Consider the following 26,213-nt stretch of genomic DNA (forward strand, 5'->3'; position numbering starts at 1 on the left):
CTTAAACATATTACCCAATCTTGCTGACTTTTCTTGTCCAATAATCATTTTTCATTGATTGGGATTACTTTGATCGAAAGATTGTGTTTTCTAAACGAGTTCAGTTTCTATATTATTAATTTATTTATTTCTTAATTTGATGAATAATTCCTGATCATCCCGGTCCGTCTATCTTCGCTATTTTTTTCTGTCATAATGCATTTCGCATTCTTTATTCATTCTTGTTTTCATTGAGAAGGAATTTTATGAACGAATGTTATTTTTAGATTCATTAGATTCGTGGTCCGATTGAACAAATAACATCTTTCAGTTAATTAACCTTTATGTAAGGTATTGGTTAGTATAAAAAAATTAGTTCACGAGCAGGATTCGAACCACTTGAACTATCGTGACTTCGATCTACCCGGACACCAACTTCCCATCTCAACCTAATTTTCGAATTCGGTCGTGGGTTCGAATCCTGCTCGTGACGCTGACTTCTTTCAGTTAATTATCTTTTTGTAAGGTATCGGTTGAGATAAAAAAGTTAGTTCACGAGCGGGATTCGAACCCAGGACCTTCGGCTAAATACGCTGCTCTACCACTTGAACTATCGTGTCTTCGATCTACTCGGACACCAACTTCCCATCTCAACCTAATTTTCGAATTCGGTCGTGGGTTCGAATCCTGCTCGTGACGCTGACTTTTTTATCTGAACCAATACCTTACATAAAGATTAATTAATTGAAAGTTGTTTTTAGATTTTATTTGTATCATCTTGGTTAGTCTATTCCCGCTATAACTTTCTGACGGACGTTTTTCGCATTCTCTACCGTTCGCAACTATTGATTGGGGTTTTGCCTGAATGACGGTTTCTTTTGTACGTATTAGTGTGCCAATTTGATCGACCGTATCGATGCAGGTCCGTGTGGTCTCGCCGCATTCTTCAATGACTGGGTTGTTCGATCAAGCTTTCCCTGAATAAACGCTACACCCCTAATAAAAACATTAATTTTGAATGTACATTGTCAGTCTAATCTATTAGATACGGCAGGACATACCAGGATCTTTGTACGGCACAAGTCCATCAGGGGACACAATCCGCATTCTTCAGTGGTTGTCTGTTTTTTTCCGGAAGGAATTTAAATGTATGTCAATTCAACTCAATCTATGTGAAGATCCGGGACCGTTTATTCTCGCTTTTTCCGTCATTGACTTATGCATTCCTCGGCGTTTTGGCCTGTTTCGATTGACAATGCTTTTCTGAGTTATTACATATCGCATTTTATAGTATTGAGGTAGTAATCTGTTTTCTTTTCTGTGTAAATCTTGTTTTTTATTTTATTTTTGCACCAGTTTAATCGTTCTTTAAGATCAGGGTCCGTTTGTTCTCGCTGAATGCTAAGGGAATGTCCTTGGCGTAATTGCATTCAGCGGTTGGACTGTTTCGGTTGTCAATTGCTTGTTGCGAATTAATCTTTCTTTCATGTTTTATTCATTTTAAAGATGACTCACTAAAGTGATGGTCCGTCTATTCTCGCTACATTCTTCTTCGTATTTCGCGTTTGTCATTTTGGAGGTTTTTTAAAATTATGTTTAATTTTGACATCAGTTTAAATGATTATAGTGTGGAATATAACGTGAATAAGTGGTATTTATTTTATTTTAAATCTATTTCTGTCCTCTTGAAAAATATAATTATTCTTTTTTTTTCTTTTAGGTGAACAGAAGGAGAAAAAGGCAAAATATTATTTATTTAGAGTCAATTATTGCAAATGTAAATAAATATATGTATGTACTACTTTTATCAATCGATGTTTTATTTATTAGTTTAGAAAGTGGCATCTTCAATTTCTTGTCAAGGCTACACATGAACTTGACATTTACTGACCTAATACACTCAACACCATCTTCACCGCATATTTCTTTTTGAAGTTCATCGACATTTTCCAAAGCTGGTCGAAGGTTTAACCACAGGCCATTTGCATCGGACATGTAAATTGGTCTGGATTTTCGAACGCTGAGCAAATTTCAAAAGGTGGCAATTCGGCCAATTTCATTCGCAGCCGACTACCTTCTGAGAAATCTATACTTTCTCCTCTATCCTCGGACCGGTTTGTTTATTACCCCTCTTTTTAAACACCCCTTGGTCAACGTGAAACTAATTTCTGTTCGCCCCCGAGGCGACTCATTCCGCGATGGTAGATTCGAAGACTTGCGATAATTTCTACGAGATAAGGACAAAAAAACAATACGAATATTCTACGTAAAGTTGAGAGGTTAACAACGACGTATATTATTATTCACTCGGCCATGAAAAATATCATCATAATCTTATAAGATAACATAATGGCATTAGAAGTTTAAAGTAAAATACTTCCTATATTATTTACTGAGTTGTTAAGGAAATTATATCGGGGTTTTTCCCTTTCGATAAAATCGTGTTAATTTTCTTACTTAGTCATTATGTTTGGCCAAGTGAAATGTTAATCAGCAGCATACTTTCCATGTTTAATGAAAAATACATTGCTCTAGAAGATTAAAAAAAGGTTCAAGACATCTGATGACATATTACAATATTAATAAGGAGAACAAAATAAAGCCAAAACAGCCAGGATAGTCAGACCAAAATGATCGGAAACAACCAAATTACAAAAACTGCTATAGTTTAATTTTTGTGATAGAAGAATTGATTAACTGTCAGCATTTTAAGCAAGATGAAAGCAACTAACCGGCAAATTATATGCAGCATGACACAAAAAAAGGTAATAAACTTAGAAGTTAACAAGGAGCTCGAACTAAGACCAAAACAGCCAGGGCAGGCAGACCAAAATGTTCGAAAACGGCCAAATTACAAGGATTGATTAGTTTGATAGTTTCCAATACAAAAGTATGCCTATAATAAATGTAATGGATTTATCTACTCCGAAGTAAACTACAGGGGTCATATATTACAACAATTGGTCGTTTTTTTTAGATCATTAGGCGCTTACAAGAATTTATGAAGTTCAGCTTATCTTAAGCAATAAGACAGACACGAATTATAAGCAGCATGTCACAAAGTTTGGTAAGTAAATAAAAGTAATTCCTGTCGAAATGTGTAGAGATTAGTGACCGTTAATCGATAGTTATTCAGATATCGTGAGATGCGGTCGGGTGTGATGTAGGTTTCAGAATAACATTTTCTTTATCGTGCCAACGTTTCAATCTTTTATTGAGATCATCTTCAGGGCCTGGGATTTACAAACAATGTTATTTGTATCCCACCCCTTGAACACCAAACATATATAAACATAAAACAGCAAAATCTCACTGGCACTCTCAACACGACACGCAAGGATGGCACAATTACACAGAAGACAAACACTTTGAGTGAGTAGAAATACTTTGTTTGATTATAAAATATATTTTGCATTGTATAAATTCACTTTTCCACATCCTAAATGTAATTGTTAAATGTAAACATTGTTTGTAAATCCCAGGCCCTGAAGATGATCTCAATAAAAGATTGAAACGTTGGCACGATAAAGAAAATGTTTTTCTGAAACCTACATCATACCCGACCGCATCTCACGATATCTGAGTAATTCCTGTCGTACAGGAGGGTTTAACGTCCAACTACACGTTGGATGTCGCTACAATATTTTTTTAAAAATACAATTCTTAATTAAAAAGCTATGGGCTGTGCCGGGATTCGAACTCAGAACCGTTAGCGTGGCTAATACGAGTCGGCCACCACTCGGACACAGCAGTTCCGTGAGGTAATAAATTAAAAATTAACAAGAAGGATGAAATAAGAGAAAACAGCCAGTGTAGTCAGACCAAAAAGTTCGAAAACGACCAAATTACAAGAATTGGTATAGTTTGATCGTTTCCGATACAAGAGTTTATTAAGTTTCAGCTTTTTAAGAAAGAAGACACCAATTAACCGGTTAAAATAATATGATTCCGTACATATATAAATCTCTGTAGTTTGAAACGCACGAAATACTTTCAACTTTAGAATTTGAGCGTCTAAAAACTGCCAAGGATTCACACCAATTTTGCGATATAATTAAAACATAGCAAAAGAAATATATTTGCAATTTGTATAACCCACCTATGAATACCATTTAATAAAGACGATATCTTAGATAATGATTTCACCTGATCAGAACAAAAATGGTCCTTCAAAAAGCTAAAACCAGTAGCCCCTGGTATCAACAGAATACCATATGAATTTTTTTAAACATGCCCCATAGAACATTATAGAACAACTAATTCTAGTCTTTAATAAAATATATGTTTTTGGAAATTTGTCTAATAATTTTAAAGACTTTTTAATTTTTCCTTTACACAAAAAGGGCGACACAGGGCAGATTTCAAACTATAGGGGCATTTCCTGTTTATCGGACTGCTTTTAAACGGATTAATGATATGGTTAGAAAAATAAAATACAATCACAGAATTCCAAGCAGGATTTTGTCAGCAGTATTCTACTATATACTATATATTTAGTTTAATAAATTTGGTGCTGCTGAAATGGAATGAAAACAATAAAAAATCTATTTATTTTTTGTGACCTTAAGGCTGCGTTCGATTCGATCCCAAGATGCCAATTGATGTACAGACTATCTAAGTATGGACTGTCAAATAAATTTACAAATATATTAAAGAATTTAAATGAAGGTACACGAGCGGCAGAATGGGGCACAGAGGGCGTGTCAAATTTTTTAATACAACGGCGTCAAACAAGGCTGCTCTTGTCACCGGTACTGTTCTCTTTGTATCTAAATGAAATAATAGAGGAAATTGGCGTAGGAGATATAAAAGTGCGTGCGCTGATGTACGCCGATGATATTGGACTAGTTAAGGACCTGTTACAATGAGATTAATGATCAATTCCCTGGGTTTAATACTGCCAGCATTGTGGTTTGGTGGTTAATTTAGCAAACCATAAAATAATGATTTGCAATACGACGGAAGGTAGAATTTAAAAATAGGAAAAATGGTACTTTAAGAGCAAGGAAATAGCAGTAGTAAAAATCTATAAATATTTAGGTGTACACTTGATTCCTTCATCTAATTTTGATGTTCATTTTTGGGACAAAAGCCAAGTTCGGGAAAAATTCTACTTGGCAGAATGTTTTATTAAATTCAAAAATACCTTACGAACTCAAAACTTAGTGTTTTATGCAGCGTCTCAGACAGTAGTTTATTATGCAGCCCAAGTTTGGGGTTTCCAAATCTATGACCAAGTTGAGAAACTACAGAGATTTTTTGTGAAAAGGCTGCTCAACCCTCCTTACAATAGTCCTAATTATATTCTAAATGTAGAAATAGGAATGAATAGCGTGTATATACTTTAGGACTGCATTTAAAATACATTTCAAGAACTTTAAAACTACCTGATTATAGACTCCCAAAAGTTATGTGTAAACAAATAATAAATAAAAATATTCTTTCGTTTAACTCATGGAAGAAATTGTGTAATCAGTATAATATTAGTTTAGATGTAAACGAAAGTGTAGAAAAAAATTGGGAAGAAAATTTAAGTAAATTAATTTTCGATATAAGTTTAGAAGAAAATCGCAATGCAATAATAAAAAATAGAAATAGGATTTTTCATGGAATGAACATCAAGCTAAATTGTAATCATCTATGAGGTTTCGTGATCCGATTGACCAAATAAATTCTTTTCAATTAATTAATCTTTAAGTAAGGTTTTGGTTGAGATAAAAAGTCAGCGTCACGAGCGGGATTCGAACTCACGCCCTTTGCCGCTGCTCTACCACTTGAGCTATCGTGACTTCGATCCACTCGGACACTCGCCCCAATACGCCCCTACTCTACCGAGTGGATCGATGTCAAGATAGCTCAAGTGGTAGAGTAGCGGCGCATTTAGCCGAAGGTCGTGGGTTCGAATCCCGCTCGTGACACTGACTTTTTCATTTCAACCAATACCTTACATAAAGATTAATTAATTGAAAGAAGTTATTTGGTCAATCGGACCACGAAACCTCATAGACGTAATAAGAAAAATGAAGTATACTTCACTAAAAGCTCTCCGTGGCCATTTTATTTGTCGCCGAGAATCAAATACATTACATGACATTTGAAAAATGGCAAAAAGGAGGGGAAGTTGAGATGGGAAGTTAGTGTCTGAGTGGATCGAAGTCATGATAGCTCAAGTGGTAGAGCAGCGGTCGTGGGTTCGAATCCCGCTTGTGACACTGACTTTTTTATCTCAACCAAAACCTTAATTAATAATTAATTACTTGAAACTAAATTATTATGCCACTTGTTTACACGCTAGATCGTTTACTGAAATTAAACTAATAATATAAGCAAGTAGTGAACAGCGGAACTTAAATTTTAAACCTTTTAGACCAGATTTGTGCCATGTTTTTCCATTGTGTACCTAAAAGAAATTGAAGATACAAAACGTGTGTATATTCTATGTGGCCCTATTTTAAGACCATATAGAATAAAATATAATAAAAAAGATAATTTAACAAACTTTTAAATTTGTCATTATCTAAACGGAAGAGACTGGAGTTTACTATGTAAGTACTCAAAAGATGCACTATATTATAGAAATTTACTTGACTGAGAATTTAATTATTAGTAGGTATTCATTTTATTTATTTTTTCTGTGCTTTTTTCTTTTTTATTGTAGTAATAAAAAAATAATAAATTGTCAAAAAATGTATTGCAACTCTGCTGATGGATTAGTATCTAAGCAAAAAAAGTGTTTTCGCTGAGATATTTTGTTTTATTTTTTAAGTAGCTTTATTATGTTATTATTATTAATATATGATGCCGTACGATTTCTATAAAAATGAATCTCCAAAATTTTTGGAAGAATTACTTGTCGAATTTAATAAATGTTTGGCTTACGTTATGCACCTCCTCAATTTCGCCATTTAATCATTTTTCCACTTTACAAACAGGGTGATGTTAATAATGTTAATAAGAGGCATCTCGTTTAACAATATAGACTGTAAAAATTTGAAGGTTTAATTTTTGAGAGACTGGGAAAACCATGGTGAAAGTAAGTTTAATGAACATTTAAAGAAGAAAACCTTTCTCCAATGGATTTTCCATTGTAAGTAGAAGGAATTTTGTCTCTTGGTTGTAAGTTTAAGCAGTCCACCCTAGCCAAATAACCAATTTTTATTGGAATGTAATAATATATCACCAGTGAAGATTTTGTACCGTCAGCAAGAATAATTTATCATTACGGTAAACTTAGTGCGTTGAACCTGTAGAAATTCAAGACGAAACTTTTAATTAGTCCTTTGAAAGTAAATTAAAAATAAAGAAAAAAGGCGACGATTTATTTAATGTTAGATGTCTTGGTGATTAATAACACAGTTAAGCAGCGATCATGGAGAAAGCCAGATGTACCTCCATTAACTATTTCTAAGTGATGACATAACCTGATGATGTTACGCATTTGGTGGGAATGGAGAAGAATTCTTTGTAGATCCCGAACTCGACAAAAAGTGAGATAAAATATTTTTGATTAATCGGACGAAGTAATCTTCATTGCAGGAATTCTTGTTCAAATATTTGAAAACATTTTGGGATATTTACTCGTCGTCAGAAATAAAGAAAAAATATATACAAAATAGAGCCAAAAATAAACTTGCTTATCGTATATTCTTCATTGTACAAAACGTAGATTCTTCAATTGTACAGAAAATTTTGAAGAATTTTAATGTATACTCTCGATAGTCAAATGCCACACCTATTAAGTGAAAGATGTTTAACATACAATTTTTTTTTGTGATTTTCTTTTAAAGGGAGCTGATAAAAATGTATGACTTGACTATTTTGTGTTTGCTGTGATTAGATGGCAAATTCTGTCCTTGAGGAAGGACCAGTCTAGTTAGTTAACCAAATAAATTAAATAATCAAGAAAATACCTCAGTTTATAAAACAAGAATTTAAAGTGATGAAAACTCAAAACTTTGGGTTTGTCTGGTACCTCAACTACAAGACTGGCACTCCATTGAAAGGGCACCTAGAAGGTATTTGCTGTCGTTGGCCACCATATTCGATCATTATTGATCAGCCTATATGAAATGATCAAGGATCAAGTTATAACTTTAGAATGAACTCAAGTAAGGCGTTAGCTGACATTTAAGGAAATAAACCATAAACTAGAATTTGGGCAATATGCTACTTTATTTCAAACGGAGACTGTGGCAATTGATTGCATTTTACCAAGGAGATCAAAAGGCTGGGCATTACCAATAAAACAATATCTATTTACTCGGACAGCGAGGTGGCACTAAAGGCAACTACCTCATTGTTAATAGTTTGGGATAGCATCAAGGCTACGTCAGGCATTGAGTCTTCGGGATGAATCCAAAGACCGAACTGACGGTAAATCTAGGTAAATATGCTGAAATCATAGCGATTGAACCCTGCGCCAGGGAAAAAAGGCTAAGAATACATTCCACGAAGATAGTCTTCTTCTCTGACAGCCAGGTAGCATCCTGAGAGGTAAATGCAAAGAGTGTTTGGAACTGCATGGAGGCCCTGACGGAAGTTAGCGACACCAATGACCTGGGTTACTGGTTACTCGGGGCATAGAGGCAACGAAAAGGTTGACATGTTGGTCAAAGAGGGAGCCCACATGTACTACTGTGGCTTAGCTTCCTACCACGAAAGAGGATATATCTTAAAATGGATCCTTAATGAGTCCAAAACGTGGTGAAACAATACCACTGACATTAGGCGCACGAAGAGATTCATAGAAGGGTCATCCGCAAAACTTACAAAGGAATTACTGGAAGGTAACTGCAACCGAATTAGGATTCTGGTTGGGCAAGCATACACCGGATAGGAGTACAGACACTGCAGATACGGCCAGGAAGATGAGGAAACCTCAGGATACATTTTATGTTCCTGTGAAGGTATTTTATGTACGTGCAGGTTCTTGTAACTAGAGCAGGAAAAGCCACAAGCAAGATCCTACACTAAGGAGCCGCTAGCAAGACTATGGAGGTTGATTAAGGAGAGTTATACAAAACAGGGGAGGACAATAGCGCTACTCAGGTCGGGGTGCAGAAGACTTTGTGGCCGCCTCTTTTATCCCTATCCCCTATTCCTATGCCAGATATTGGGGACAATAAAATTACACTTGTTTATTTACCAGGGCAAAAAGGGCAGATGGGGAATAAGGAGGCCGATAATTGGTCAAGGAAAGTTCGACGAGTACATCGTCCGTTTGCTGCATACCAAATTGCCCAAAATGTAGATTCAACAATGGATGAATTAATTAGTCATCGGTTCAATGGGATTGAATTTCAGGAGAGAAGCATGCGAAACAGTTCATTAAACGATCATCGCATAAACTAACTGCAGAACTACTAAACCTTCGTTTTTAGGACTAGAATGATAGTTGGATGCTGATGGACACTACAGACTACGGAAGCACACTTTAGACTCGGAAAGCAGAAAAAATCCATCGCACTGTCAGGAAGATGAAAAAAACAACGGAGCATGTTTATGCAGGCTGATGTCCTACTCCTGGGAGAGGAAAAGCTCAGGCCTTGGGAGTCCTTAAAAAAACTTTGGGATCTGATATACAGCCTTGAGCTTAATGAAGATTTCTAGTCTATAATGGAGATTGCACTATGAACTAATACAAGTTGTGATGTGCAGGTCATAAAGAGGCCGATTCCTAATCAAGTTCATCTTTCGGATCCCCGTCCCAACTTCTGGAGAATATAGTAAGACTATGTACCTACAAGATAATTGTTGTGATTGGATAGCAAATTCTGGACCAGTCTTTTTACGGTAATAAATGCAATTATGAAAGGAAAACGACATTAATTTGTAAAAAAAAGGTAAAGTGATGGCGTGTCAAGACTTCGTTTATAGTACCTCACGCCTCATCCAGAGATGATCTTGTCCAAACGACCTAGTAAGAACTATTGTGAAGAACTAAGAACTAATCACCAGGAAAATCCTTATGAACTAACAAAAAATAAAAATAAAATGTTTTTTTGGTGGTTTACCATGGTCTAACCTCAAGACTTCTTAAAATTCTGTCTCGGGTGGACCTTAGTTTATTTGTTCTTTTTTGTCAACTATTTGACTACATTTTACATTTCGCGTACTTCAAATATATCTTTGCTCACTTTGGAAATAGATTTATTGAGTTTTTTAACGATTTCCGTGATGTATGATCCGGATTTTATCAGTTGTTGATGATGGATATACTACTTGAAGGCAATAAAGTATGTGAATGGTAATCTTTCACTCCCCGTTTTCCGGTTGTTTGAAACGTCAGTCTTTCGAATAGATCTACCCTTGGGAATGATTAGAAAAAGCTATTCGTGATGAAGTCACCGTCGTCCTTCGTTATGATACATTTACCTGCATGATTTATCAAACGGATTTTACGTTTTAAACTAGCTCGGCTGCATCATGCGGAACAAAGCGCTTATCCTTTGAATCAAAGGCAAACCGGAATGAAAAACGATGCAAATTAAATGCTTCACAAAAAAAACAACTTCATTATAAACATTCTAAAATCTAACAAAAAACCTCATTATAAACATTCTAAAAGTAGCGGGTACTCTCGTAAATATCATCCTCCACCCTTTTCCCCATTAATTGCAAATTAATATCACCTTGGTATTTGGAAAGAGTGAATAATTTCCGGTAAATAAACATCGCTTTTTATTTTAGCGTAACGATTAAAAATTCGTACTATGATCCTTGACATGATGATTTCCGACCTTGGGTGGATACGATTTATCACGGCTAGCTTGATTTCTTCTAATTGAGTACTTTCAAGTGATCATCACCCTCTCACATTCCTTTCTAGAGCGTCTCCCCAAGGATTAGTTATAATTTAATTCAAAAAAACAGGTTTATGAAATTAGCCTTTTGAAGAATCAACCCTTGACCAATTTTGACTTTCATTGTCCTCTTTAATGATGAGCACTGTCGTCTTTAATAATGTAATAATCCACTCTGTAGATAACCATGATAATGTTGGTCCGTCTTTTCTCGCTGTGTGTTTTTAGGTTTTACTCGTTTTGTAGTAACTTCAACATCTCCAAGCAATTGAAGATTCAACAGACTCTAATTCTTCTGGGAAATTAATTTTAAAAACTAAAAAAACCAAATTAGCCAAACATTACTTGGTAGTTGTTCTCAAAGACGTAATCCCAACGTAGCAATTTGGGATCAATCTTAAGAACTCTACCAAATATCAAATCGGCATTTGAATCCAAACATCATACTGTAATGACCTTGAACCTGACTGGAAAGGAATAGGAAATGAGCAATGTAGATATTACGTGGAATCCAAGATACCAAGGAGTGAAATAGCTTGGGATCTACCGCGACCGCATGCTGTCCTGGAACCTCCACATCAACATCAAGCATACAGCACGTATTATCCTCCATGCTAAATAAAAATCGAGCTAAATCATTGCTATACTTAGGCCGATTCTATTAAACGCGGTGACACGTCGACCTCTGCAACAAGCAAATAAGTATTCGTAAAGAAAATGCTATGGATAACTGTGGATGTTCCCTGGTTCATCCGAAACTCCCAAATACACTGAGAACTTCGTGTAGCGAGCAACATTTTAGGGGCTACTTCAAGTAAAAAAAGCAGTTCATTTCAGACTGGCGGAGAGGAAGGTAAAACGGCTTAAACCACTTCTTCAAACTGAAAAAAGTATGATTATGTTTTGATGGATAGGGTTAGCTTAATATATATTATTAATAGATAGATTATGTGACCACTTAGCTTCTGACAACACTAAAACGATGGACTAACATTTATTTATACACAGGGTGTCTTGTTAACAGACGTCAATGCTTGAGGAGGTTATTCTACATGTCAAATTTTACTAAAACGTACCCAAGGTTCAAACTTGGATCGTCAATAATTGTATTCGAGATATTTCAAATTTCAGGTTACTTCAACTTTTCACAACATTATTTCATTAAGTCCCCTGCATCTGATCCTATTGTTAATTTGTTTGCACCAACTACAAAGCATTGAAAACATGAAATTAATTTTTTGTGGTTATTTTAACCTTAGCAAAATCTTACAGAAAAAAAAACACTTTTATGAGTTTCCAAAGTTCTTGTCTAAAGAGTAAGTGGTGATGTTTTCTTGGCCCTGTAATTACTGATAGAAAGATTGCCCTTACCATGGAGTTTTAAACAAATATACTTAATTATCAAAGTTTAGTTGTTACCAATGTAAAATTAATGTCTCATTGGTAAAAATTTGATTTTTCGGTTATGAATGATTAAAAAGAAATAGTTATTAAAATTTTGAAACGTCTATCGAAGATAATGAAAGCAAAAACAAAGTAAACCTAAAAGAATCAATCCTATGATGTTAAGACAGAACTCCTCAAAACAGTAAAATGAGTCAGGTAACGATTTCAGGCGCATTCGTTCTACAAAAGCATTTAACCTACATCGAGACACGTTTGGTCTAATAAACTTCCGGTAAATAAGTGATGTGATGCCTCCGAACATGCCTTATACGGTCAGTACATAAATGGTATGTATGGTATATAAAATGAACAGATCTAATGCAGATTTTTGCGAGCGAAGCATGGAAATGTGGTCATTTTTTAAAAGCATGTAGCACATCGTATGAATAGCACTACTGTTAAACTAAATTAGAACACTGATCATTAGTACGTGCTAATTTTCTTTAAGAGCCTTATCTATCATTATTTACAGTATAATCGGAAAGTTTGATGATCGGTGAGTTAGTAAATAACAAAAATGCAAATTCTGAAATTCTCCTCTTTCGAAAAGGCTTTCCAGCCTCCTAAACGACCTCAGCTTAATTTATGTTTCAAATTTCAAAAAGCCTTCTTAAGAGAAAGAACAGATCATGGTGAGAAAAACCGGAAATTGGTTCGAGTTCGCCAATACACTTAGCAGCTTGCTGGAACTTGGCCAGCGCGCTACCGGGCCGTAAGATTTGAGTCAAAAATTCATTATTTTTTCTTGAAAGCATGGTGCGCTTGTGTACCACGTAGAGTCCTAGATGTGCCACATCCACAATGTTCTACAGCGGTCACTGGAAATCTTGATCGAAGAGAAGGTAGTGGTCGAACGCGATTGTAAATTGCTGGAGACGATCGTTTTATTGCTGTTATCATACCATGCAGATGGAACCGTCATTTAACGGTTTTCTCGATAGGTAGTCAACTCCAAACTCTTCTTTCTGTAAGGGTGAGCTCTAAATCAGTCATTAGAACGCTTCGAGAAAATAGTCTAGTCTCTAGAACGCATCAGCTTCTCTACTCCTGGAGAGGCATGGAAAGGCAACCATCGAAAATTTCGTTGGACACTTCACCAATGGGCTGTATGGGCTGTTCACACATGAGTGGCGGTTTGATTTGTGGCATTGAGTTTCTCGGCACCGTGTCTAGATAAGTCGTGGAGAACGCTTTGCATCAGGAGTCTTGTGAGTCACGCCTTTTCAAAGAAAACCAGTTATGGTATGGGGTAGAATCAACGTCCATGCCTGTACCGAACTGATTATCAAACAGAATGATCTTTGTTCTGGAAACTGTGATCCCATTCTCTCCATTTATTCGGGTCAACTTTCTGTCAATGCATGATAATGCTCGACCGCATGTAGCTCGAGTTGTCATCCATTACCTGAAGAACGTAGGGATTACCACAATCAGCTGGCCTGCACGTCCTCCTGACATGAATCTTATAGAACACTTATCGGACAAGATAAAGAAGCATGTAAGACATCATTCGTCGCCCCCAACAAGCGTTGAACAGATTCAAGTCGATCTTTCGAAGAATGGGATTCTGTTTTTGCAAATCATCATCTCGTTTGAACACTTGACAATGGGGGGGCTGTTCTCTTCAGATGAGTGGCGGTTTTATTTGTGGCATTCAGTTGACCGGGACCATGTCTTGCCAACTTAAACTTCCCACTTCAATTGTCGCCAGTTTTGAGAATCGAATCCTCATTATACATTTGAAAAATGGCAAAAAGGAGGGAAAATTCGAAAAGAAGGTTGTAATGGGAAGTTAGTGTCCGAGTGGATCGAAGTCAAGATAGCTAGGTGGTAGAGTAGCTGCGTATGTAGCCGAAGGTCGTGGGTTCGAATCCCGTTCGTGACACTGACTTTTTTTATCTCAACTAAAAACCTTAATTAATTAAAAGATATTAATTGGTCAAGCGGACCACGAAAACTAGTGAATGTAATCATAACGTTTTGTTTTCCAATATCAAATGCTAACGGTTAATTTATTCAATATTTAATATTTAAATGTTAAAGTTGTTCATTAGTTAACATGTTACAATGAGAATTTTTTCAACTTTTGTTATTTTAAAGAAATGCGTTGTGATTGGAATTATACATGCTCCCACCCTGCGATGTTTTAGTATTCATTACGTGTTATAAGCAATACGTGAATATTTGAATATAAACTTCCTATGTTCCGCGTCATTATTTCACTCTCTTCCGAAAAAGTGAGAAAAAGGACTTTTGACCTTTTGCCCGTACAGGCCGGATGGGTCAGCTTTCTAACAAATAACAGCCCATCTCGCTGGAAATATGGTTAAAAAAATGCTTCTTGCAAGGCAAATGAGTATGATCTTTTATTCCGCCATAGGCAAAACCGAGAGAATTGTGGTTTTTTTGCAAGCGAAAAGGAAACCGAAGAACAGTTTTGCTCTTTATTTATTTAGAGGGAAAAGAAACATCTTTCTTCTTTTCCGGAAATGGCACATGCGATGAGAAATTAGCGGCGATTCCCACAGTAGGAAGAGAACCTTTAACCAACAAAGATTAAAGGAGAACGGAGAACAATGAACGGCCCCCGTTCAGTGTTCCAACTCCGGTTAAGGGCGTAACGGCTTGCATAACTAAGAGAACAGTTCACACTGATCACTGTCACTTGTGATATATCCCGACAAATACAATGGAGGCTCGCTCGAAAACAATTAACATAATTAAAGATGATCGGGCTTCTTCAGGCATTTATAGGAAGCAGGAGGAACGCAACATTAATCAAAATCCATTACATTTCGTGGTCCGATTGACCAAATAACTTTTTTCGATTAATTAATCTTTGTGTAAGACTATACGCCGCTACTCTACCGAGTGGATCGATGTCAAGATAGCTCAAGTGGTAGAGTAGCGGCGCATTTAGCCGAAGGTCGTGGGTTCGAATCCCGCTCGTGACACTGACTTTTTTATCTCAACCAATACCTTACACAAAGATTAATTAATTGAAAAAAGTTATTTGGTCAATCAGACCACGAAATATAATGGATTTAATAAGTAAAACGAAGTATATCTTCACTAAACATCTCCGTGGCCATTTCATTTGTCGCCGAGTGTCGAATCCTGATTAAACGACATTTGAAAAATGGGAAAAAGGAGGGAAAATTTGAAAAATAGGTTGAGATGAGAAGTTGGTGTCCGAGTGGATCGAAGTCACGATAGCTCAAGTGGTAGAGCAGCGGTGTATTTAGCCGAAGGTCGTGGGCTCGAATCCCGCTCGTGACACTGACTTTTCATCTCAACCAATACCTTACATAAAGATTAGTTAATTAAAATAATAACTTTGGACATAATCTAAATTTCAATTAATTAATGTTTTTATGTAAGGTTTTGATTGAAATGAAAAAGTTAGTGTCACGAGCGGGATTCAAACCCACGACCTTCGGTTAACCTTCATTTCAACCAAGACCTTACATAAAAACATTAATTAATTGAAAGAAATAATTTGGTCAATCAGACCACTAAATAGAATGGAATTAAACAAAATATAGACAATTTTTTGGGCCAGCTAATTTTGATACACGAATTATCAAAAATTAATGCGGATTGAACCTCGTAGTATTTATTTTAACTTCTGGAATGTTTCAAATAACAGTCCAAAAATTATACCTATTCCTGATCTTTGAACTATTGGAGAAAATATATAATACATTGTACTAAAATATCTGGTTATGGTATATCACGTTACTATAAGACTGTCGATGAAAATCTTTTTTCCTCTTTGAGGGTCTTTTTTTGGGATTTTCAGGCAATTTATATAATAATCTTGCTGCTAATTAACACGATTTATATTCTAAGAATGGATTAGTCGAGTAAAGATTAAAAAAAAGCTAAAAATGAATGGCCTAAGCCACAAATCTGGACGGATTTTAGACGTCTTCTCCAATAGTTCAAAGATCAGGAATAAGTCTAATTTTTGGACTGTTATTTGAAACATTCCAGAAGTTAATTTTTGATAATTTAAAAAATAAATAAATAAACCTACAGAGGTCACAGAATGTCTAATAAAGAGGGATGCCTTAAAATTCTGCCTTAAAACAAAATGCTGAAAGGATTCAATAATTATGGAAAGGAAACATCAGACATCACAATAAAATGGATCAGACCGTCAACGATTCCTTGAAAAGAATATTTTGAGATCAGCACCTGATACCTGATCAGGTTTATTAAGTTTCCCCATATCATTGCAAACCGCAACTTTCGAGGTGTTGTAATGGTAGCTAAGGCCAGCTGAAACGTCAACGAATTGGACACAGGAGGTGTCAATATTGCACGTCTTAAGGCGCTGCCTAGAGGTCAAAATTTCTTGTTTGTTATATTTTGAGAATAACTGCTGTTCTATAAACATGCACCAGGAAATTTAGTACCTTGAGAGATGTTGGAATATTTCTGCTGTTAAAGTATTCTTCAAGTATTATTAACTACGCATCGGGTTGAGGGGAGTAAAACATCCTCTAAAAAATTCCACTGAGTTTGTCTGCGTGGAAAAATGGACCTGTTTTAAGACGTGAGCTAGGTTTGTTCGTTGTCAGAACCAAAATTCCCCCAAAAAATACAAAAAACCTGCAGGAACCTGCCATGCTTGCACATCATGTCAAATAACGAGTTTAGGTTTAGGCTACTTGCAGTCGGCCTCTTTGTGCCTTGTGCGCTGCGACAAATATTGGTCAATTGTGCAATCTCCATCATTGTCTTCGTTAAGCCTTTTTAACAGATCCCAAAACTTTGTCAAGATTTCCTCTCCCCAAAATAGTAATCTCAGCCTGCATAGCACATCAACAGAGGACATGTTCCGCTGTTTCTTGTTCTTCCTGGCAATGGCTTTTTTCTGCTGCTCTAAGTCCATGTACATGCCTTCGAATTCTGCAGTGTTGTAGAGTAACACGTGTATCTGGTGAATGTATAAAAGAAAATTTAAAAAATGTAATTTCAAGAGATTGCAGTTTCTTTCTTTTAGTTTGACCATACACCTGATCTTACACATACAAGGAAGGCAAGGAAGGTTGTGCCGTTATTTTAGGCCATGGCACTTTAATGAACTTTTTCGATTCATCTGTCCTCGAGTATGTCACTATTAAACGGAGGTCTAACAAGTGGAAGCTACGGACTTGAGATCACAGATTTCAATGAATTTTAAAAAAAAATACTAAGTAGTAAAATATTAGACGCGTGTCCTACGGTTATATAAAATATTAGAAGGGTCCAAAGAAACGCGCAAAAATTAACTAATTTAAATACTTTTTATAATGTAGTTTTTCTGTCTTTGTTGTGTATGTACTTTACGTTTGTCCATACATTATTGTATTTCTTTTGATTTGTTTTGTAACCTAGGATAAAAATATAATATGCAGGATTGGATATTTATATAGGGACATAAACCAAAAATACATTTGGTACAAAAGTGCAATAAATTATGCATAAAAAATTGTTTTCTAAAAAAATCAATTTGAGTCCCGGTTAAGCACTCTTCAATTATCTTAAATACGAATTTTTGTAGCAAACGAAAATATACATATATATTTGAGCTGGATCAGCCGGGGGCAAATTTTGTCGATGTCCTGTGTTCCAGTTTTCAAAATTCATAGCTATCCTAACCCTAACCATCCCTAACCATCCCTAACCATCCTGGGTTTTATCGAAATTCAATGTTATTACAAAATTCCATATATGTTCAGCGGTCATATTTGACCCCATATTAATTATTTCAGTTTATTATTCTTTTTATCTAAGGTCTTGGTTGAGATGGAAAAGTTAGTGTCACGAGCGGGATTCGAAACCATAACTTTCGACTCAATACGCCGTTGCTCGAACCACTTGTCACAATAGTTCAAGTGGTTAGAACAGCGGCGTATTGAGCCGAAGGTCGTGGGTTCGAATCCCGCTCGTGACACTAACTTTTTCATCTCAACTAAACCTTCGATAAGAATAATAATTAATTGAACGGAGTTATTACGATTGTTGGAAGGCTGCACTTTATTTTTCCTTCAGCCGATGTGAAAAATTATTAGTTTTTGCGTTACGATAAGAAAGAAAAATATGGATGAAATTCACGAAAGCAACAGAAACGCCCCTGCTCTAACCACCTGAGCTCGTGAAAGCGGCGTATTAAGCCGCAGGTCGTGGGTTCGAATCCCGCTCGTTATAATAACTTTTTCATCTCAACCAAGAACTTAGACAAAAAGAATAATTAATTGAGAGAAGTTATTACAATACTTGGAAACAGTCTAGATTTTGTGCCATTATAATTGAAAAAATATGGATGAATTCAACAAAAATTTCTGGAATATATTTGATCTATTCTAAATTATTTGCAGAGCCCAGATTTATGTTATTATCTGTAGTTTATAGGGGTTATAACTTACTGTAAAGATTCCTGTGATCGGTGGAATTATTTCAAAGTTATCATTATTTTCGTGATTTGAGAGAAAAAAATATTTCTTGATTTTCCCAAACATTTGAAATGAGGTGTTTTTTTAATTATTTTTTTTATTGGCCTTATGATCTTGCTTATTAGCCATAGTACGAATTCTTGTGTGTTCAAATTGGGGGTTATCGGGAAAAAAAGGCCAGAGGCGACGGTGGGAATCGAACCCACGACCGCGGCGTGAGAGTCTCTCATGATAACCACTCGGCTACCGCGGTCCCCATGTGTTTTTTTGGGTGCCAAAAAAGAATATATCTACTGTGTTTCTTCCTAAAATTGTTGTAAGCTCGTCGGTCACTAGGCAAAATTATAGGTACGGCAGATGTTGACATAGGTACATAATTTGTGTCCGAGCGTACATTCAAATTCCATTTAATACAATCCTGCATATTATCTTTTTATCCTTGGTCAAAAAAACCAATCAGTTGATATATAATAACGTTGAAATACATTCACAAAAAAGGCAGTACATTGAGAGATTAAAACTATTTTTTATTAATATTTATTTATTTTTGTAAAATCTTAAGCACTAACAATTTTGTAAGCTAGAAGAAACTTAAAAGGACTCTTATTCAAATGCTAGCACGATAACCTCTTATGATGGGGGAATCGTGTTATCCAGCTATACAGTTTTCGCAAAGAAAACGATTTTGCACAACTCCCCGTGACTTTAGAAATAAAGATATACGCTTTTTAGGTTTTTTTTGTAGATGTACTTCCGTGGCATCTTCTTTCCGTAATTCGATTCGCGGGCCCGCGCCTTAAGAAACACGTTGAGTAAGTCTAGTTTCCGAGGTACAAACACGTCCCTTTTTACTGTTGCACAACCTGTCAACTCTTGACGTAGAAGAGTTTTTTCTTCTTTTTCTTCGCGGAGAAAGAAATACAGGAATAGGAAAGCTGTAACATATACCGACCTACAGCCGAATCGACGAGGGGATGTCGTGTGAACTTTCTCAAACTTCGTCGAAATCTTAAGCCTTCAGTTAATTATTACAATTCCATAGATCAGACGGGATCTCCTTTATTTGGGAATAGAATGATAGAGCTAAATGTTAAAAGAATCAGAGAAATTCGGCCAGGCAACGGGTGTCCCGGAACCTCTCTTATCAATGAACATGATGTGGAATTTGGCTGGTTTGTCTGGAGAGTTATGCAAATTAAGCAGGTTTTGATAGTTGTATGAGTTTTTTTTGTTTGACGCTCTAAAACTATGACTAAAACTGTCAAACACCAGTTCTTATTTAAGAGGATTTAGAAGTACATATTTTTATTGCTGAACTTTTGCTTTAAACTGTACTTATTATATATAATTTATCATTTTAATAATTGTAATTTGAAAGAAAATCTTGTAAACCGCTGGTTTGAAGAACCAATATATTGTAGAATTATTTTTATTCATTTAATGATTAGCGATTGGACCATGCAAAAACTTATCGGAATTATGGACCTGACTATTTGTTTTTATTAAATCCATTATATTTCGTGATCTATTGGCCAAATTACTTCTTTCAATGACTTAATCATTTTATGTAAGGTTTTTGTAGAAATGAAAAAGTTCATGTCATGAGCGGGATTCGAACCCACGACCTTTAGCTAATTACGCCGCTCCTCTACCACTTGAGCTATCGTGACTTCGATCCACTCGGACACCAACTCCCATGTCAACCGGCCGTGGGTTCGAATCCCGCTCGTGGCACTAACTTTTTCATTTCAACTCAAACCTTACATAAAAATATTAATTTGTTTTCATATTGAAATAAACCGATAAAACTATTTGCCATAGTTCATTAATTGTTTAATGAATGTGTTTTATGATTGTTTATTAATCATAGTAATAATTGTTTTATGTGTCTCATGTGTCAATTTCGGTTTAGACTTTGTGGAACCAATCGGAGAAAACGACCGTGCTTTACATAAAGCAAAAGAAGGATATGTCTTAACATCCCCCCCAGTCAATTCGTCTTGTACAAAGAAAACGAAAGCTATTGCTTAGAACCGGTGAATAAAGGACATAATCTGAAACATCGAGTACTTACAATGGCCCTCCTCGGAGGGTATTAAGGTGGAAGTCGAATGCGCTGTTTCTTCCATGGCCGTCTAACCTCAGAGCACATTCGTTTCCCGTCTGCAGGCAAAGAGCCGTGTGCAGAACACCCAGCAGCACCCTAAAACAAAAAGATCGAATTATAATGGAACAAGTAGCCCTGACCAGCCCAGACTTTTCTTAACCCGGTTAAAGGAAAAGAGCACTAGGATTCTTTCTCAATAGGGTGGTGATAATCTCGGTCTAACCTCTCACGACTTCTCTCGACCCGGGTTACGCCCGTCCTAGGCCAAGGATGTTTTATTTCGGCAAACACTCCCTAACGGGAAATCGTGTCCCTTTTCCCTCCTCTAATGGTGAAATCTGATAAGACATCTACTGCTTAAAAATAACATGTCGGCACGACCCAGTTCGGTCGCCTTTGAACCAGTCCGGCTAAGAAGAACGATTTCCCAACGATTAGGTACAGCGTTTTTCCAAGCTTAGAAAAGAAAATGGAGTTTAGAACCGTATCCTCCTTTTTTAAAGTTATTATTTTCCTTTTTTTGTAAACACAGAAATTGGATTAAAATCCAACATCACCGATTTCAGGCTTTTAGTCCTACCCTACTTAGTTTAGAAAGAGAAAAAAAAGCTACAATTTATATAATATAAAAGTTTATATAAATAAAATCACTGAAAAAATTCTCAAACCCATCCTTTACAAATTTTAGGGTGTAAAAATTCATAATTTTAATGTCTTTAGAGTAATTCTGCCCTGCTAAGAAGAAATACGTATCTACTGTTTTGATACTTTTAAGAAATTGAGCTTTGAAGGTTTTATGTTACGGTCAAATTTCAGAAATACGTTTTCACTAGTATTTTATCCAAATCTTTTAATATAAAATATTTTAAACTGCTATTTTTAATATTTCTGGACAGATTTGCGTCGATTTTATCATATTTTTCGTTAGGAAATGTACCTAAGAATGCAATGTAAAAAACCAAAGTTGAAAAAGTTGAAGATACGGAATTTCTTCTTAGCAGGGCAGAATTGCTATGGAAAAGTTTATGCTTTTGCAAACAATAGCATTTTTTTATAATCTATGTTAATGTACACAATACAAACTGATTATTGTCTAATATTTCCTAAGGTGTAAACAAAAGTTCATTATCAAGTCTAAATTAACTTTAATTAATTATTGATACTTGAGTTGGGAATAAATTTTGTAAAATAAAAGGTTTGTTGTTCGAAAATATAACGAATATAGCTTATAAGTACCAACGTTTACCTTTTTTCGAACTTCGTATTACACTTATTTTTGTTTTGTTTAGTAATTGTTCAAATAATATAGTGCCTCAAGCAAGAAAAGAAAGTCTAATTTACACGAGGATGTGTACATTGCTAGTACCTTAGTATTGATATCAAAGCCATTTTGTAAACTAAACCTTTTTCAGTCTTTTCAGACCTGGAGCGACATTTGTAAGCTTGTGAGTAGAAATTATTTGTTTACGTGAAGTGTCTGGGTTGCAGCCTTGTTTGGTAATACCACTGGGTAAGACCTAGATCACAGACCTAGAGCTAACGTCATAAAAACGTAATGAATATGGATTACAACTAAGTGCGACAAAGACTAAATTTAGGGTTTTCAGCAAGGTAGATGTCACTTTAGATAGGGTCCAACAGATAACATACCTAGGCTGTCATTGCATCGACCTATGCACCACTCTAAAGAAATAATAGCAAGGATAGAAGGGGCAATCTTGGAAAATACTAAAATGAAAAGGTACGATCACTTGATATGAGATTAAGGATAAGATTATCGCAATGCTAATTGTTCTCAACTCTGCTATATATGTCGAAGCTTGGTCACTAACAGAAGTCTCTATGAAAAAGCTTGAGGCATTCTAGATGCGGACCCATGGAAGGTTGCTAAAAATAATAGTAAGAACACATCACTAACTTGGAAATACTTAGAAGAATAAACAAATTAACACAACAGTAAAAGTAAGGAAACTTGATTATTTCAGTTATGAAAATCGAAGGAAGACGAAGTCTTGGTAGTAGTAGAATTTCGTGGATGTAAAGCCTGAGGCATTGGTTCAACCAAAGCACTGGATCCCTCTTTAAAGCTGCTGTTGATAGATTGCGCATTGCGATTATGATGACTAACGTCAGTTAACGGATAAGGTACATAAAGAAGAAAAAGTGGCTTAACTGTGAACACCATATGGCTTTGGCTCCATCACAACCATCTTTCAAGCCGAATTGCTAATCATAGAAACATATGCACATGAAATAAATAACAAGCATCTCAAGCTTAACCGCAAAAATAGTGTGGAACTGCCTAAATACTTCTAAAAACCTGGGTTTTATATAAATAGCCTGACGCTGAGTTACAGCTCACGAGGGAATTCCAGGCAATGATGCAACAGACATCCTAATTAAAAAAATGACCCTAGGAAAATACCATTTTGTTGATAAGTTATAACATTTAACATTACAACATTAAAAATTCACTGGAGAGCTTGGTGTGCTAAAGAACATTTGTAAGGCATGAGGTAAGCAAAGAGACTACTCGCAAAAAAATTCAATGGTAAAAAGGAATTAACAACCCAGATATGGTCCAGTAAGTATCACTTCAAAAATGAGACTATTAACAATAGACCAATGTCGACCAGGTCCACAGAAGACAGCAGAACGTATCTTCCTATGTAACTGCCCTGCAATAGCTATGGTACCACGAAAGTCATTCTTGAGCAGTGTCGATCTCGATACATTACCCATCCCTGGGCATTCGGGGCATAGAGAAAAATAGATCCTTAATGTGTCCAAAACCTAGTGGAACAATACACAGGCATGAGGCACGCGAAGAGATTCATAGAAGGACCATGCGCAAACTTACAAAGGAATTACTGGAAGGCAACCACAACCGAACCAGGATTCTGGTAGTACTCCTGACAGGGTACTGCCACATAAGAAACCACATACAACGATAGGAGTACAGACAGAAGAAACACTTTTGTGTCTTTGTAGGTGCAGATTCTTGCAACTAGGACTGGAAAAGCCACAAGCAAGATCCTACACTAAGGAGTCACTGGCAAGGCTATTAACAACATGAAACTGGCCTAGAGTTATAAAAAACAGGGGAGCACAATAGATCTACTCAGGTCGAGGTGCAGAAAGCCTTGTGGACGCCTCTTTTATCCCTATCCCTGCCACACTCCTGTAAAGAATTTTGTACCTCATTAAAGAAACAAAAATCTTCCAGGAAAGTCATTAACAAAGCTCGGAAACTGTACAATAGTGCTTCTTACAACGAATATTTATATTTTGACCTATGACCTAACTGGCTACTTTTGATTAGAAAGTTTTTTATTAATAGTTATTTTGAAAATGAAAAATTTCTTACTGGGCTAAAGATCTTCGTTGGGAGGTTAAGCTTGACTTATCAATAGAACGACCTTCTTGTCCAATATGACGTACAATCGTAAGCCTATATTTCTTATAAGTACGACAAGTGTTGTTAGAAGATGCTAGAAGATAATGTAATGTTTATAATATTTGTGTAATCAAGAACCTCAACATGGCAAAGTATGATTTTGATTGATACTATTGGATAAAGAGGACAGGTAACTTCAAAAATTGAGTAACTTGATATTCCAGGGCTACCTTTTGACACAGTTTGTCGACTATCGTCTTGACTTAATAATTTGATGGTGGAAGAGAATCATGAGTTAACAAAAAATGTTTCGATATCGCGCGTAGGCAATAGAGTCCTTGGGGTTTTTACCGCTTTACGACTGTTGATATGTCTCAAGATTCTTTTTTCTTGATGAGTAATCCCCTTTGACGGCTTCATTACTTCACCCCAAAACATCCACAAGGACTTCCAACTTGTTAAGCCCCCGCTGTATTTACCTGCCGCCGAAATAGAGACAAGGTTCCACGAGGAGTGGGTTGCGCAAACAGACTCGATTAGATAACTCGAAGATCCGCAAGACATCACAAAAACCGCTCGTGTTCCTCAGTGGGTATTTTCGTGAAAGATGAAGAACAAAAATTGCAATCGCCCTACGAAAATTTCAATTCTTGTTGTACAAAGACGATTGAAATTTATTCATGTTACATTATTTTGAACATTGAACGATTGAAATTTATTCACTTCTTCGCTTGTTGTATTTACCTAAAGTAACTCAACCATCTTACACAATTTTCATGCCCATTGGTTTCGATAAGAAAATCGAATGCCTTGGCAGGTTTTTCACGAAGTAGATTCTTTTGAAACCATCTTGGTTAATAGCCTACAAATCATTGTGCCCCAATTGTTTCTCCTTCAAGATGTTCTTAATTTCGTATAAAAATTGTTTCACTTTACTACAAATCTTATGTTTTATGTATTTGTCTTTAATATATTAAAAAAAAGTTGAAATATGTACGTATGTCGTTGATCGGATAGAACCGTAACTGTCCCTTCTTAAATGGTAGCCTACAGACCTACATCACGCTCTGATGACGATGTAATAGCTGTCTCAGTCTTGGGTAGGGAATTTACTTCCTTTCTAGAGAAAAAAATTAAAGAGGATTGTTTGTTTTTAATGGATTTTTCCAACCGTTGTCAAATTGCAGTGGTCCTTTCACTCCTATAGCTCTGGAACATGATCCTCTCTATTCCGGCTAACCCAGCATTCCATTAGGACCATGTGGTTGTCTGGGTAAAAAAATTCTACTCTTATCTTGCCTTTGATGTACAACGACGTGAAAGTTACGCCGACCCTACCTCATGGCCAGACGGTGAATAAATGACTTAAAACCACCAACAACTTGTTAAGTAATTTGCGGGTAAAAAATGAAATTCTTCATGCCAAATTTACTTTGCCATTTACTAAATCAAGACAGACTTTCAACTAAAAAAGCCTTTTTAGCGTAAAGTTTTCATTACACTTATGTAATATATATAATTATCATCCAATCAAAACCTTACATAAAAAGATTAATTAAATGAAGAAAGTAAATTGATCAATAGACCACTAAACATAATGAATATAATTTTCAGCCCTACATAATTTTAGAAAACAAGATTGATTTGAGCGATTTATTTTATTAAGTTGAAATCAACGAACGACCAAAGTAATCTATGAAATTTATTTTTACGAATTCTAACAAGTCAATGTATACTTATCAGGTATGATACAAAGATCTTTCCACGTAAAATCATTTTTATTCAAAAATCAATGCATATGACCTAATTTTACACGACTATTGTTATTATTTCAGCCTGCATTTGGATTCGGCGTTAATACCCTTGAATTGAGACAGAACCATTTTACTATGTGTAATCAATCAGACGACACGACATCAACAGAGTGCGGCGAGATAGCACAAGTCAACAGTCGTACCAACTGGAACAAGTTCAAAGTATTTTACAAGACGAATTTCATGCTGTCGTACTGCTTACAGACAGTTCATCCTTTAAACAAA

The 26,213-nt window shown here is 35.8% G+C and overlaps 1 protein-coding gene across 1 annotated transcript in view; it reads right to left on the reverse strand.

Annotated features, from left to right (window-relative positions):
• The window catches only part of LOC106662344 (peroxidase-like), an 83,339-nt gene that overhangs the window by 13,277 nt on the left and 43,849 nt on the right, over nt 1–26,213 (reverse strand). The window contains exon 2 of the mRNA XM_014386380.2: nt 20,745–20,873. Within this exon, the coding sequence (XP_014241866.1) occupies nt 20,745–20,873 (129 nt within the window). The remainder of the gene's footprint in view (nt 1–20,744; nt 20,874–26,213) is intronic.

This window comes from Cimex lectularius, unplaced genomic scaffold (assembly GCF_000648675.2).
Source record: "Cimex lectularius strain Harlan isolate CLEC.00 unplaced genomic scaffold, Clec_2.1 scaffold19, whole genome shotgun sequence".
In the NCBI taxonomy this organism is placed as follows: Eukaryota; Metazoa; Arthropoda; class Insecta; order Hemiptera; family Cimicidae; genus Cimex; species Cimex lectularius.